The sequence below is a fragment of the Prionailurus bengalensis genome, chromosome C2 (genome assembly GCF_016509475.1).
Source record: "Prionailurus bengalensis isolate Pbe53 chromosome C2, Fcat_Pben_1.1_paternal_pri, whole genome shotgun sequence".
Taxonomy (NCBI): Eukaryota; Metazoa; Chordata; class Mammalia; order Carnivora; family Felidae; genus Prionailurus; species Prionailurus bengalensis.
This window is the reverse complement of record NC_057350.1, coordinates 9276718-9293102: the sequence shown is the minus strand read 5'-3', so window position 1 is coordinate 9293102 and position 16385 is coordinate 9276718. Positions and strand designations below refer to the sequence as shown.

At 47.0% G+C, this 16385-nt stretch overlaps 1 protein-coding gene across 3 annotated transcripts in view; it reads left to right on the top strand.

Annotated features, from left to right (window-relative positions):
- The first annotated feature begins 2158 nt into the window (after positions 1–2158).
- Positions 2159–16385, top strand: part of DOP1B (DOP1 leucine zipper like protein B) — a 106277-nt gene continuing 92050 nt past the window's right edge. For 2 of the 3 annotated variants that reach the window (XM_043593636.1, XM_043593634.1), the window contains exons 1-2: positions 2162–2360; positions 9043–9208. In XM_043593636.1, coding sequence (XP_043449571.1) covers positions 9071–9208 — 138 coding nt within the window. In that variant the 5' untranslated portion in view covers positions 2162–2360; positions 9043–9070. Of the gene's footprint in view, positions 2361–9042; positions 9209–16385 lie in introns of all 3 variants that reach the window. The other variant, XR_006299299.1, reaches the window with a different exon arrangement.

The window sequence follows — 16385 nt, the reverse complement described above, 5'->3', positions numbered from 1 at the left end:
CTCCCCCGTTCATGCTCTGTCTCTCTCTGTCCCAAAAATAAATAAACGTTGAAAAAAAAATTAAAAAAAAAAAAGAAGGGGTAAGGATTAAGGTTCTGATTCAAATGAACTCTGAAATGCTCTGATTAGAGCATTATTATGTGAGGAACCTGCTCTATTTACATGCCTTAAACAGATGAATACACCTAAGTACACTTTATTTTTTTTTTAACGTTTATTTATTTTTGAGACAGAGAGAGACAGAGCATGAACAGGGGAGGAGCAGAGAGAGAGGGAGACACAGAATCTGAAGCAGGCTCCAGGCTCTGAGCTGTCAGCCCAGAGCCCGACGCGGGGCTCGAACCCACGGACCGTGAGATCATGACCTGAGCCGAAGTCGGACGCTTAACCGACCTAGCCACCCAGGCGCCCCCACCTAAGTAGACTTTGAAGAGTGACGACCTGACCCACGAAAACAGAATTTGTGGGGGAATGAACTTTCAAATCTTAATACTTGTACATTGACTATCAATCCTGATTATCAATGAAGTTGTTCTTTTAAGGGTTTATGATACTTCAAACTGTCAAAGCTAATTTAACTTTCCACACACCTGGATTTCTTTAGAGATAGGTGACACAAAAAGGCAAGCATATTATTTAATGTATAGGACAAAGTTACACATGGTGGTTTTGACATGAATAGACTGGTTCTCTCTTTCAATGGGAAGTAGAAGTAGTTTTTTTCATTATGAGTTAAATGCAGTATGGAGTGTGGCTAGGATTTGAGGAAACTAAGACAAAAAAACCCACCTCACCCTTTGGCATCTGTTTTTGTAAAAATGGAGTTTCTCATATCTTCATCAGGAAATCAATTTTCACGAAAGTCTTTTTTTCCTACTCATTGCTCTACCCTTTAGTTTTCCTCGGCTTCCACTTTAAGACTATTCCTAAAATTGACTGTTAGAGAATTGACATCTGGGGCCCTTGGTGTATGGCAAATGTAGATGGAATCAGAATCAGAAGCCTGGGTGGGCCAGGGGTGGGTTCAGCATCACAAGCTATAAATATATTCTTGGTGATTTGGGAGAGGTGGCAGATCCCTTTGGGAATCTGACACAAACTATATACCCTTTTGCAGAAACATATACACAAAATGTTCTGTACAATTTTGAAGTGTGCATGGACCTCCGAACTCTTTCATGACCGCCTAGCTTTTAGGAGCCCCAGACTAGATCTGAAAATTCCTTAAGGGACTGTCAAGGGTTAAATGATTGGCGGCCTGTGCAGAAATTACTACCTCACTCAACAGGTGCCACTGGTTTGATTGGCTGGGAGCCCCAGCTGGTGCAGTTAGGATGCTCAGGTGAACTCTGCCTGACTCCCATCCTTAAGGTGCATCTGGCCCTGCAGGCGTTGGGCCAGGTTGGGTGGGTCTGAACTGTCCAGGTCCGAAGGCTCGTAAGGATGACAGGAAGGAGTTAGACTTTATCCGGAAATATTAATGCTCTTCTTTCTGAGCCAGAGCCCACGTAAAGGAACTCATTACAAAAATTAACTTCCTCACCTCTGATGCCGAGGGCCAGAAAAGTGCGGCCTCTGGGGGTGGGGGCACTTTAACCAGGGTCCCCGAGCCTCCAGAGGCCCCAGCATGTATGGAAGGTTCACTTCATCTCCTCGCAAAAGGTTTGGGTGTGGCCCCGACGGAAAGGATGGGGTGAGCCAGGTGCCATCGGCCCCAGTCTTTTGGGCCCCCGCGGTTCTCCTTGTCTGTAACTACAAAGCCCCTCCTGGGGTACGCTGATTCACTGACCGAGATTCTGGGGTGGCGGGGGAGCCCCAGGTGAAAGCCGAAGCCACCCCGCCCACCCGAGCAGGCCTTCCCCAGAGCAGACCCGCTGCGAGGGCGGCAGTTAGTCTCTGCTACTCAGAGCGACGCCCACCGCCTGGAAGCTATGGAAGACCGGAGGCTGGAGCCCCGAGCTCGCTAGTCCTCGCCCAGGACCCGCCCCCTCACGCTAAGGTACCGCCTCCTGATCCCGCCCCCCGGCTCAAAGGCCCGCCTACTGCCTCTGACCCTGCACTGAGGGCTCGCCCTTGGTCCCGCCCCGGCTCCGCCCCCGCGAGCCGAGGGCCCGCCCCGGCTCCGCCTCCGCCCGCCATGACCACGCCTCCATGCCGAGGGCCCTCCTCACGGTCCCGCCCCACCGCCTGGGGCCGCGGCCGCTCCGGCTCGGGCGCGGTGCTTCCTCCGCGGTCCCGGCTCCCGACTGAGCCGCAGCGGGCCGCTCGCTCTACCTGCCACAGCCCAGCCGGCTCTTCCGCGCCGCACGTGGGCGCGCCCGCCGACAAGGGACGCTGCCGCTGCCGCTGCCGCCGCCGCCGCCGCCGCCGGTAAGCCGACACCGCGCCCTCGGCCGCCGGGCGAAGCCCGGGCGCCCCGGGCGTCTCCTCCCGCGGGCCCTGGGGCGGCGAGGCGGCGCGGGCGTCCTCCCCCCGGACGCGCAGGGTTCGAGCGGCGCTGTGGGGGCGGTCCCGGGGCGAGGGGAGCCCCCCGAGCGCGGCCGGGGCCCGCGGCGGGCGCTGCTGCAGTGCGGGGCCGGCCCCGGCGAGGCCGCGCGTGGGCGTGGGCTCCGGCCCGGGACCCCCGGGGACACCCCGAGGGCAGGGCGGGGTCCCCCAGTCTCCCCGGCCCTCTGCGGCGAAGGAAGTGCGGCCAAGTCCACACAGGGCCGGTCCGGCCTCTCGTCGGGCAGGTGGAGGTCAGGTGGGTCACCGCCCGCCTTCCCCTCACCTCGGCCGGCGGACGACGCAAGCCGCGCCTTTGTTTGCTTGTGCCGTCCTGGTCCGGGCGGAGGGCTAGGGACTGAAATCTTTGTAAACTGAGGGCTTTCCTGATGAGGGAGGACCCCAGAGTCTCCTAGACTGCCCCCAAGACAAGAGATCCGAGCCGCAGTGCGAGCGCTCTCCCCCCATCCTGGCCCCGGAGTCTTGCAGGATTGTCGCCTGCGGCCGGCGTGGTTGGACCTTTAGCAACTCCTAGGGCTGCTGAAGGAGACTGTTAGCCGCAGGTGTTTCCCTAACCTGGGGCAGTTGCTCAATATTTGGAGAAACCTTTGTAGGATTTTTTGGTAAGGCGATGGAGGCCTCCCCCCCCCCCCCCTCCCCGTCCCCAAAGCCCGCTCCCGTTAGGGTCTTAAATTTTTTTCCGCTGCAATTTAATTACCACTCTGAAAGACCGAATTCAAAATAATGTTCCCCAGAGTTGATTAAACCATTGGCAGAAGAGTGTTTCCGTGCTGTAGACTAAGGGTCATTATCTAATGTTCTTGCGAGAGGGTGGCTATTTGTCGTTTTTCACCCTGGTTTCATCTTATTCCCATGTTCTTTCATGTACGTGTCTTTACAGTTAACTTCCTTCTGATCTGGGCAGTTGATTTTTCACCTGAACTTGTTTTTCTAAGAAATTAGGAATGGAAAAGGTGAGAGATTTCTTGCTGACATTTTCGATTTTAAGGCGGCTACTTCTGGTCAGATGTACTTGTTTATATGGTTATTCCTTTGTGTATTTAATTGTTAGTAGTCTGTGGGACTCCATCAGTTTTGCTGAGCTGAGCCTCTCACAGGAAAGGTACTCAGGATACGTTGCAAGAGCATTGTCAAAAGAACTATTTGAGGGCTGAACTGTTCATTTTACTTGCCGCATAATGTAGTAAAAGCTGTGTACCATTATGCTGACCTGAACTGGATCCCTAACTCTGCCAGTTGGTTGCTGAGGGCCCTGGGCAGTTTTTCTGATTCCCAATATCCTCATCTTGAGCAGCATCAAGATAATACCCATCTCCTAGGCTTCTTTCTGTGTGTTGCATAAGATAAATGCATGCATAATGATGGATTTACTGAGCCCAGAAGGCTTGTGTAGTAGCATAGTATTGAATGCCCATATTTTGAAATAAAGGAGTTTGCTTGAATGCCTCTTTCCAAACCTCCCATCTGTGCTTTTAGTTACACCAGATAGACTTTCTTCACGTAGCCAGCCATGACATTGAACTGCTCCAGTTACCTGCTCTTACCTGGCCAACCCCTTCTTTGCCAGGAGCAATGGCGCCACCTCCTAAACATGAGCCTGATCGCTGACCGAGGCTCTCTTCCTACTAACTAGCTGCCCAAACCTGTGGACTTTGAGGACTCCTCTGCTGGTAGTTGGGCTTCCTCTGTCCTTTCCTTGTGCCAGTGTTATGTCGGCACACCCTCTGTCCCTGCGTGTGCCACCTGAAATTGAAATTATGTGTTTAGGTATTTCCTCTTTCAGTTATGTTCTGAACTATGAAAGCGGAACTCTGTTTTTTTCCATGTTTCCTTTCCCTGTACTTAGACACTTAATACAGTGAACAGACTATGTATGGAGTTTTGCAGTGGTTCAGAGATGCTGGATTTCAAACCTGTAAATTTCCTGGGGAAAAAAACCCAATTATGGTTTCTCTGGGTGTACTAATTCCTTACTCGGGAAAATAAAGTACCATTTCTCATTACCATCCTTTAATATTTTTAAGGAGTGTGATGGCTAGTGTTTCAGAAAAAGGGACAAGCCTTCCCAAGGATCAGTGGGCAATTTTTACTGTGTGCGTTGATATACGTAGTCCAGTATATTTTTGCAGAGAGCCACAGAATGTGCAAAGGCTCTGTGATAGGCTGAGTTAGCTCTAGAACAAGCAGAGTGCCTCAAAGAGAGATAGATGGAGCCTTGTAGGCCATGGGGTGAGGGGCGAGGAAGTTTGGATTATGGTAAGCTTAATGGGAAGAGTTTAAACATGGTGGGGGTGTAGGGGCGCCTGGGTGTCTCAGTCGGTTAAGCGTCCGACTTTAGCTCAGGTCATGATCTCACGGTTTGTGGGTTTGGGCCCCGCATAGGGCTCTGCACTGACAGCTCAGAGCCTGCAGCCTGCTTCCAATTCTGTGTCTCTCTCCCTCTCTCTCTCTCTGCTCCTCCCCCACTTACTCTCTGTCTCTCTCAAAAATAAACATTAAAAATAACAATAAACATTGTGGAGATGTACTGTAAAGTATGTTTTAAGAGGATTCTTGAGGTGCTACGTGAAAATACATTGGAGAGGGGCAAGAGTGAAGAAGAAGCGTCAGGAAATACCTGCAAGCTTGTAGGGGAAAGGTGGCTTCTTGCACAGTGGTGCCATGGGGATGGAGAGCAATTGAGGCCACAGGTGTTTTGGAAGAAGTGTCAGGACTTGGGTTGAGTGTGGCAAGTGAAGAGAAGGAAGAATCCAGGATGATGTCAGAGGTCTTGTGAATGGTGGGGCCACTTTCTGAGGAAAGGAAGACTGGAGAAGGAGCATGTTGAGCAGGTCGCATCAAAAGTATAGTTTCTTTGGGGGGGCGGGCGCCTGAGTGGCTCAGTCAGTTAAGCGTCCGACTTGGGCTAAGGTAATGAGCTCACAGGTAGTGAGTTAGAGCCCCGTGTCGGGCTCTGTGCTGACAGCTCAGAGCCTGGAGCCTGCTTTGGATTCTGTGTGTGTGTGTGTGTGTGTGTGTGTGTCTCTCTCTCTCTCTGTTCCTCCCCCACTTGCACTCTGTCTCTCTCTGTGTGTCTTTCTGTCTCTCTCTGTCAAAAATAAAGATTAAAAACATTTTTTAAGTATAGTTTTTTTAAGGTTATTTTGAGAGAGCGTGTGCGTGCATGTGCACATACACACACACACACACACACACACACACACACACACACATTAGCAGGGGAGGGGAGAGAGAGAATCCCAAGCAAGCTCCACACTGTCAGCACAGAGCCAGACACGGGGTTCGAACTCACAAACCATGAGATCGTGACCTGAGCGGAAATCAAGAGTCGGACGCTCGACCGGCTGAGCTACAGGTGCCCCGACAGTATAGGGTTTTCTTAAAGACAGCTTTATTGAAGTGTAATTTCCAGATCATAACCTTCATTTAAGGGCACAGTTCGGTGATTTTTAGTCATTCACAGAGTTGTGCAACCATTGCCACAATCCAGTTTTTGCACTTTTGCTTTAACCCAGGAAGATCCCGTGCCCAACAACTCCCTGTTGTTACTCCCTTCCCTAGGAGGCCACTAATCTGCTCGTCCTCTCTGTAGCTTCACCTATTCTGGGCATGTGGTATGAACAGAATCATCCAGTATGCGACCTTTTGTGCGGCTTCTTCCACCACATTATGTATTTCTCAGGTTCACCCGTACTGTGATGTATATCAGTACTCTGTTCATTGTATGGCTAGACCGTATTTTGTTGATGGATGTTTGGGATGCACTAAGGCTGAGACACTATGCCTCATCCGAGTGGAAGAGTCAAGCAGACAATTGCATGATTTGGACCTCAGAGGGGAAAGTTTGGGCAGACATTATGAATGTATGGGTCATTAGCTTGAAGATGGTATTTGCCAGATGACCAGGGATAAAAAGAGAGAGGACCCAAGGCCTGGTACCAGGACATGCCAACATTGGCAGCAGGTAGAGGAGGATCAGCCTGCAGAGGAGAAGGAACCACAGAGAAGGAAACCCGCTCAAAGCTGGTGGGGCCAGAGGAGTGTGTGGGCTGAAAGGAGGCTGTTTTGAAAAGGAGGGAGTGGTCTGCTACACAGTCCTCCTGAGTGGTAAAAGGCCCACTGACGTGAGAAACTTGAAAGTTGTGGTGGCCTTGGGAACTCAGAGTGGGCCCAGAATGACCAGAAAGTGAACTAGCAGATATCATGGGATTCTTAGAACTTTGCCAAGGCCAGTAAATGAAAGATCCAGGCCTCAAGAACATTTCGTATCTACAGTTCAGTTTCTTCCTTCCTTCCTTCCTTCCTTCCTTCCTTCCTTCCTTCCTTCCTTCCTTCCTTTTTATTTATTTGAGAGCAAGAGAGACGCTGGGGTGGGCAGGTGGGAGGCATAGAGAGAGAATCCCAAGCAGGCTCCACATTGTCAGCATAGAGCCCGACATACGTAATCGAACCCATAAGCTGTGAGATCATGACCTGAGCTGAAACCAAAAGTAAGATTCTTAACTGACTGAGCCACCCAGGCTCCCCTACAGTTCAGTTTCTTTCATCTGTGGTTTTGCCATTTCGACTGACTACATGCGACTTTGTTAGCAAACTCACTGTGGCATTTTCAGTATATTTAATTACATCACAGTGCTCTACATTTTATTCTCTTTTCAGACTACGTACTAGTGACTGTCAGCCTCGTATATCAATCAGGCTTGATCGTGTTTGGTTGTATCACAAAATGTGATTAAACGGTGGCTTACATTATCTCTTCTGTGCAGAAAACATCAAGTCCAGAGACAGAGTGTCTAGGCTTGACGTGATGCCTTCTTAAAGCCATCTCTGGCCTCAGCTGCTGTGTCTTTCCACTTACCCACAAAAGTTGCACACTGTGGATGGTGGTTTCTTCTTGGTTGCCACACGTGGCTTCACCTCCAACATTAAGCCTTTGTTCCAGGCAGAAAGAAGGGCAAGAGTGAAGGGCAGGAGGCCCATGCCAGAAGAGTCTACCTCCTTTCAAACCGCCTTCCTGATGGCCCCACCACCAGCTTCTGCTGACCGTTCATTGCCTAGAACTGTTAATGGCCACCTAGCTGCAAGGGAGGCGGGGAACTGTTAGCACTGCCCCGAGCAAATTTAGCATTCCCTTAGTATGGAAAAGGGGACAAGGAATTTTAGGGTAGATGCCTGCCATACTTTACATAGATCTTAATCAGATGAAGGCCAAAGAAGGAGGGCAAATCAGAGCCTTAAGGCAGCCTTTTTGAGAAAAATGTCGAAGTAAGGAACTTGGTGACTTTCAACATTTCCATATCTTGTGGAATAGCTTTTTTTTTTTTTTGAAGGTTTATTTATTTTAGAGAGAGAGAGAGAGAGCACGAGCCAGGGAGGGACAGAGGGAGAGAGAAGATCTGAAGCAGGCTCTGCGCTGACAGCAGTGAGCCCAGTGCGGGGCTTGAACTCACAAACTGGGAGATCGTGACCTGCGCCGAAGTTGGATGCCAAACACAGGCACCCCTGGAATAATATCAGAGTTGTTATTTATTTGAATAAACTGATAGATTGACCTACAGATTTTTTTTAATGAAGGAAAAAAAAAAACAAAACTTGACCTAAGCACGCATATATTATAATGTTTAAATGACAGATATTTCCGCAAAGTCAAATCAGTGCAGTATTCTGTGTTATTTTTTGTTTCCTTTTGTCGCACTGAGGATAAAAAGAAGAGGAAATGGTTGCCATTGGAGCTGGGATTAGACCATAAAGGTCTCAGGCTTTATACCAGCTGCAGTGGTTCATACATAATGAATGCATCTAGCCACAGGGAAAAATAAAAGAATCCATCAAAGAATATACAAAGGCAAGGAGAATAAAATGGTGATTGCTTGGGCCCTGGTGTCACCACCCTGCGTCCAGACTCTTCACACTGAGGCATGAAGCTGTCAGGGCAGTGCCTGGTTGGGGAGATGGGTGGGTAATTGGAGCTCAGTGACCGAACAGGCACATGGTGGATTTCTGGCAACACTGGGGTCACATACTGCATTCTTACATCCTTATTGTTTAAACTTTTCTTGTTTTTTCCATCAGATCTTCCTCTAGAATATTTCCAATCCTCTAACATAGTCTAGTCAAAAAGGACTAGATCACTAAAGAGGTTGTTCTGGGTAATAGCATTGACCTGCTTTTCCTTAGCCTTTATAAATGCCCTTCAGTGGGAAGGGCCGCCTGCGTTCAGAATTACCAGTGGGCAACAAGACTGGTTTGCCGCTTTGTAAGTTTCACGCCTAGAATTAATTTTGTCAACTCAGGAATCCTAGCATTTTTGCTTCTTTTCTGCTCCGTCCATTTGTCTCCAGAATCCAAGAGGGCCGGAACTGTTTATCTTTTATCTACCACAGTGCCTGGCCCAGAAGCCTTGCTAAATATTTGAATTGGATTGCTGAGTACGTTTGTGCACAGTAGTGTTTGTGGACGCGTGTCCTCTGTAGCTCTGGGCTGGGAACGCTTTGTGTCCTTGGGTAGCTCCCTCATTTATTTCTTAATTCACTTTTAGATCCTCTCTCCACTGTGAGAATGTAAGATGGATCCGGAAGAGCAGGAACTCTTAAATGATTACAGATACAGAAATTACTCTTCAGTGATTGAAAAGGCTTTAAGAAATTTTGAGTCCTCAAGTGAATGGGCGGATCTCATATCTTCACTGGGCAAGCTCAACAAGGTAGGTGGGGTGGAGAGTGGATTGCATGGAGGGGGGGACACCACTGTCTTGTTATTATTTCAAGAAATTACCTTTTTTAAAAAAAGATCTTATTTTTTTTTAACTTTTATTTATTTAAGTAAGCTCTACACTCAATGTGGGGCTTGAACTCAAGACCCAGAGATCAAGAGTTGCCTGTTCTACTGACTAGGCCAGGCAGGGAATTATCTTTTTTTGTTGTTGTTACACAACATGTTGATTATAACAATTAGGAAATACTGATAAGAAAAACTACCCATGTTAGAGAGGGAGGGAGCCAAAGCATAAAAGACTCTTAAAAACTGAGAACAAACTGAGGGTTGATGGGGGGTGGGAGGGAGGGGAGGGTGGGTGATGGGTATTGAGGAGGGTACCTTTTGGGATGAGCACTGGGTGTTGTATGGAAACCAATTTGACAATAAATTTCATATTAAAAAAAAAAAACTACCCATAATTCTGTCACCCAGTTACCTGCTGTTATCCTGGTCAGTATACTTACCACCTTTTTTTTTTTTTTCCTGATCATAGAATTATACCGTGGATATAGTCAATGGAATAGCTGAACAGTCTCTTTCTCAACTATATTTACATCTAAACAAGATAAACTATAAAATTGTCCAATCAGTTATTCAAAGATGAATTATTTTTCAGGTACTACTTAGGATTTTTATGGCTTTTTCTTTTTCGGTCTACTTTAATGGCCATTTTTACTGCAGATTGTCAAATTTTGGTCTTCCATGAGTTACCATCAATATTGAAATCTGCCCAGAGATTGTGAGTGTGTTTGGACTAGGAGAAAAGGGCCAAGTCTAGGAAGAGCAAAACTGGTCACATGCAGGTTTGACCTTGTATCCTATAGATGGGACCACTGCATGTTCCCATCCTGCCCAGCAGGATGACCTAGTAATACCCAGTGCTTCTACTATAGGTAGAAGATACTCGGGCTTGAAGGTGCCAATCCCGGGCTCCATTGCTGCCTGGCCGAGGCCCCTGGCCAGGATACCTGAGTTTGGAACCCTAGTGCCATATGGGACTTGAGAGATACCCATACCTACTCTGCAGATCTCTACTCACCAGGTCACACACACCAGGGTCCTCTAACGAAGGGGAAGAATTGACCTCTGCAGGGAATGCGGGAGGGGTCTGGGGAGGGAGTGAAAAATTCCAGCAGCCTGACCATGATTACAGTCCAGCTAGCAGTCCGGCACCGACTACCAGAGAGCAGCTGCCGGCCTTCACAGATGGCCGTCAGGCACAGTGGAGGTAGGCAGTCATGACAGGTAGTGGCCGGGAAACGACGTGATCTCTTTCAAGGTGTATTTATCACTTGTGAATGCCACGGCTGGTGCTTGCTGGGATAACTAGGTGTAATAAAACAGCAGATAAGAGCTGGAGAGTTCTTTGGCTGTAGAGCTCTGACTCTGGAATGTGCAAGCTAAACACAGTAGTCACTGTCATTCATGAAGGTGGGTCTCCCTTTTAGGGGAAAGGGAGAAGCGCTGGAATGGGATTTAGGCATATTCAGGTTCTTCTAGATGTTTCCGTAGTTTAGCGCTTGACTCTCCTGGAATCTAAAAATAGCATACTTATTTTGGGACAGGGTGTGTCCATTATTTTTGTTGCAGTAAAATTCACATAACCTAGAATTTGTCATTTAACCGTTTTAGAGCTTACAGTTACATGGCTTTTACTACATTCGCAGTGTTGTGCAACCATCACCACTATCTAATTCCAGAAGGTTTATACCACCCCGAGAGGAAACCTTCCCCATCCCCCCCAGCCTCCCCACACAGGCCCCGGCAACCACTAATCTACTTTCTGTGTCTATGGACATTTCATGAAAAATGCACACTGTCCTTCGGTGTTTGGTTTCTTTAACTCAGCCTGTTTTCAGGGTTCATTCATGTTGTAGCGTGTGTCATTGCTTCATTGACTTTTGTGGCTGAATGGATATTCCACATTTTGTATGGATAGACCACATTTTGTGTGTCTGTTCATCTACCGATGGACACTTGTGTTTTTGCCTTTTGGCCCTTATGGATAGTGCTGCCGTGAACATTCATGGACAAATTTTTGTTTCAACATCTGTCTTCATTCCTGTGGGGTATAGAGAGCTAGAAGGGGAATTACTGAGTCATGTGGTAATTCTATGTGTAACTTCTTAAGGAACCACCGGACTGTTTTCTGAGGTGGCACCAGTTTACATGGCCACTGGCAATGGTTGAACATTCCGGTTTCTTCGTATCTTCACCAACATTTACTTTTAGATTTTTAAAAAAATTTTGATGATAGCTATCGTAGTGGTGTCTCATTGTGGTTCTGATTTGCATTTTCCTAATGACCAATAATTTGGGTATTTTTTCACGTGCTTATTGGCCATCTGTATACATATAAAATATGTATGTATATTTGTTTGTTTATTTATTTATTTGAGAAAGAGACACAGGGAGAGAATCCCCAGCAGGCTCCACACCATCAGTGCCGAGTTCAGTGTGGGGCTCAAACAACGAACCATGAGATTGTGACCTGAGCTGAAACTGAGAGTTGGACGCTCAACCGACTGAGCTGCCTGCTGGTCACCCTTGTATGTCTTCTTTGGAGAAATTTCTGCTCAAAATCTTTGCCCATTTTTTAAAGTGGGTTGTCTTTTTGTTGTTGATGTGTAAGAGTTCTTTACATATTCTGGATACTAGGCCCTTATTGGATATATGGTTTGCAAATATTTTTTTCCCATTCTTATGTTGTCTTTTCACCTTTTTGATGGCATCCTTTATGCAAAAACTTTTTAGTTTTATGTAGTCCAAGCTATCAACTTTTTCTTCTGTTGCTCGTGCTTCTGATGTCATATCTGAGAAACTTGCTGAATCCCAAATCGTGAAGATTTGCCCCTGTATTTTCTTCTGAGAGTTTTACAGTTTTAGATCTTATGTTTAGGTCTTTGATCCATCTTGAGTTAATTTTTGTGTATGATGTGAGGTAAGGCTCCGAGCATATTCTTTTGCATGAGGAAATCCAGTTGTTCCCGCACCATCCATTGAAGACACTGTTCTTTCCGAGGGCCTTGGAACCCTTGTTGAAAATCAGTTGGCCATAAGTTGGGTTTATGTCTGGACTTCCATTTCTTTTCCATTGACCTGTCTATCCTTATGCCCACACCGCACATTTCGATTATTGAGGCTTTGTAAGCTTTGAAATGGGGAAATGACTTTGTTGCTCTTTGTTGTTCTTTTCACTGTTGTTCTGGCCGTTCTGGATTCCTTGAAATTCCATATGCCTTTTAGGATCAGCTTGTCAGTTTCTGCCAACAAGCCTGGTGGGATTCTGACAGAAATTATATCGACTCAGTAGATCACTTTGGGGAGTGTTGCCATGTGAACAGTATTAAGTCTTTCAGTCCATGAATACAGGATGTCTTTCTGTTTATTCAGGAACATACGCATTTTGAGCTAGGTAAGATAATAAACTTGGTAAATGCAGTTCTCAAGCCACAAGGTAGTCCGTTAAACAAGCCTCGTTTCAATATGCCTGACAAACTTCCTAAAATGTTTAATCGTTTTAACCCACCTTTTATTATTATTTTTTTTTAAGTTTATTTATTTACATGATCTCCATACCCAACCTGGGGCTCAAACTCACGACCTTGGGATCAAGAGTCATTCACTCTCCCAACTGAGCCAGCCAGGCGCCCCTTAACCCACCTTTTAAAATGCAGGTTATCGAGTACAGATGAACCCTTTTTGGAGGAGCTTTAAAAGCATTGGCTATTCATTCAGTAGCTATGGGAGTCCCTGCAACGTGCTAGTACTGTCCTAGGTGTCAGGGCAGAGCAGAGAACAAAACCAAGACTCTGCCCACACCGGGATCAGGGGAAAGCTGGATGATAAACAAAATATACGGGCGGGTAGATAGTGATGAGCGAATGGGAACAGTAAAGAAGGGAGGGGACGGTGAGTGTTGAGGACACGTTGTGATATTAAATGGGGTCTTTAAGGAAGGCTTCGTCGAGAAAGTGCCCTTTGGCTAAGTGTGGAGGCTCTCGTGTGTCTGAGGCCAGTGAGGTCACAAAGCAGGCGAGGGATGGGGAAAGGGTAGTACACAAGGCTATAGAGGTAACGGGTGGGGAGGGCATCCAGTCTTGTAGGTCCTTTAAAACTGGAGTCTGACAGTGGCCACTGAGTCAGGGACTGCGTAGGGGAGCCCCGGAGGGGAGTTGAGTGAGTAGCGTAGCCCGGCTTAGCCCACTGGAGCCGGCTCCAGTTGCTCTGTGGGGGCTAGAAAATGGGTAGGAGTCAGGCAAGGCAGAAACAGGGAGACGATTTAGGAGCTGTTGCTGTAACATAGGTGCACCAGTGGAGAAAGGTTTGGATTCTGATATATTTTGAAGGTGTAACAGGATTTGCTCATGGATTGGATTTGGGATACAAGAGAAGAAGAGGAGTCAAGTAGGATTCACAGGTTTTCTCCCAGGCTGTGGGCTTGAGAAGCCACAAGATGCAACGGGGACCCTGGGGGCGGGGCCTACTTCATGGGGTGAGCAGGGAGACCAAGGGATGGGTTAGTTTGATGTTTCTGGTGGATGTCCCCACATGATGTCAGTAGGCAGTTGGATAGGAGTGATAGTGAATAAAAGTTTCAAAAGACAACTTTTTGTTACAGTTGGTACCCAATTCCATGTAACGGCTCTACTGTGTTTTCTGTGATCAAGCTTCCTGTGCTCTGCTGCTATGTATGATTAAGTGATGAGTGAAAAACTTGCAAGACATCAGTGGGATGAGGTGACACTGTCCATCTTTGCCTCAGCCCTGCCTGTGACAGTGGACATTCCTAGAGAACATACTGTGTGCTAAGGACTTGGCGTGCATTATTTTATAATACTGTGTATCTGGAGATATGCTTGATCTCAAATTAAGAAACTTCTGCAGTATTCGAGCCTGCAAGTGCAGAGAGCTCAAACCCTGGCTGCCTGGCTGCAAAGCCCATGCTCTTGAGCTTTTTTTCAAGTCATTATCTGTATGGCTCACATAAGGGGGCAGTGATAACCTCTTTGCTGTCAGGGGCACTATCTTCATTATCCAGATGAAGTAGGTGCAATGAATTATTAAGACCCATTTTATTGATGAAGGCTAACTAACTTGCCCCATGTCGTACAGCTGCTAAGTGGTGGTTATGGGTTGAATTGCGTCCTCCAAAAAAGATAGGTTCTCGTCTTAACCCCCAGTATCTCAGAGTGTGACCTTATTTGGAGATCTGGTCTTTACAGAGCTAATCGAGTTAAAGTGAAGTCACTAGATTAGGGTGGGCCCTGATGCACTCAGACTAGAGTCCTTCTAAAAGGGGGCAATTTGGACTCAGACACGGACATGCACAGAGGGAAGACCCCATATGAAAATGAAGGCAGAGGTCTGGCTGATGCAATTATAAAGCAAGGAACACTGGAGATTGCCAGCAAACTTCCAGAAGCAAGAGGAGCAGTCTGGAGGTATTCTCCCTCACAGCCCCCAAAGGAACCAGCCAGCTGACACCTTGAGCTAGGACTTCTGGCCTCCAGAACTCAGAGACAATCCTCTTCTGTTGTTTAAGCCATCCAATGTGTAGTGCTACGTTACAGCAGCCTTAGCAAAGTAATACAGTGGTAGAACCAAGATAGACCGAACACCTAGGTGCTGGGGATATGGCATTGAACACAAAGTTCATAAGGCTTTGTTGGCAGAAGGCAGACAATGAATAAATATGTGATATCCGGTGCTGAATGCTAAGGAAAAATAAACCAGGGAAGGGAAGTAGGGTAGTGAGGAAGGAGGGTGGGGTGCTCTGATAATGTGACATTTGAGATTTGAGTAGAGGCCTGGATGCAGTGAGCAAGCTGGTGGGGAGACCATCTGGGGTGTGGGACTGTGTCCAAGGTACAGTAGGGGGTGGGTGTGACTGGAGTAGAGAGGTGAGAGGAGATGAGGGAGGAGAGATAGCCAGGGCAGATGACGGGGTTTTGTTCTGCAAGGGAGGAGAAGCCAGGTGACTTCTGCCTCGCCTGCTGGAAGAATCCTGGCTGATGCGTGGGCAGTGAGCCCGAGCGCAGGAGCCTGCTGGGGTGGCAGTGGGCAGCTTTTGTGGTCAGATCAGAGTTACTGGAGGTTCAGGAAGTGCTGGATGGAGCAAGCCCCGGTCAGTGTTGGCAGCTACCTAACTTCTGGGAGACTCACAACTGTATTCAGGGAACCTTAGTAGGAGTTGATGTGAATAAGGGATTTAAGGCCGTGGTGGTGGTCAGGCTTCCTGAGCTCATGGGTGTACACAGAGATTCAGTGAGTAGGTGGGTGATGAATTAGTAAAAAAATCTTCATAATGCAAATGGAAGCAATATTATAGGTTAATAGTAAGGTTAGATCAAGATACTTTTTAATTAAGGTAGGTGATTGCTGGTTATAAAACGTAAACTGTAGACAGAACAGAAGGCTCATCTAGCTCCAGGCTTGGCAAATGAGGAAACTGAGCCCCAAAAGGTCTTGGTTTGTCAGACTATCTTCGCGTTCTAAGTATATCAGGGTTTTTGTTTGTTTGTTTGCCAAACTTACAGTATGATTTTGAGATTTTTATGTAGTAGAAAAAGTTTATCTTTGATTGCTTTCAGGTGTATCAACATGAATAGGGTAGATTTTGCTTAATTGTTTATCTGAGATGCCGGGCCATCATCTTTCACTGATTATTTTTAGATAAATTTTAATTAACAGGCGGCATGTTGAGCTCTTATGAACCCAACCACTTGCCAAGCCTGGATTACGACTTTGATTATTGAAATGAAGGACAGTAGAAATGAATAAACTCTGGGCATTTGAAAATCTTATCACCGAAACATCTTTTTTAAAAACTTCATAATGGTCCTAAATGAAGCACCTTTTTTGTGGCTTTTTTTCGGTACCACTTTGTTTCACAAAATGGCCAGAAAGCAGGTGACACGAATAATGAGAAATAGGAGGTGCTGGGTATTGTGATATGTTTCAGCTTCTCAAGTCTTATCGCTTAATGATGACACCTCCTTGGTAAAGCACAGCCCCCCTGTGGCATCTCAGAATTAGCACTATTTGGGGAAGAACGTGGGCTGGAGATGGGAGACCTGGTGAACTGTGCTGGTCTACAATGAACTGATTAGCCCCGGGACCTC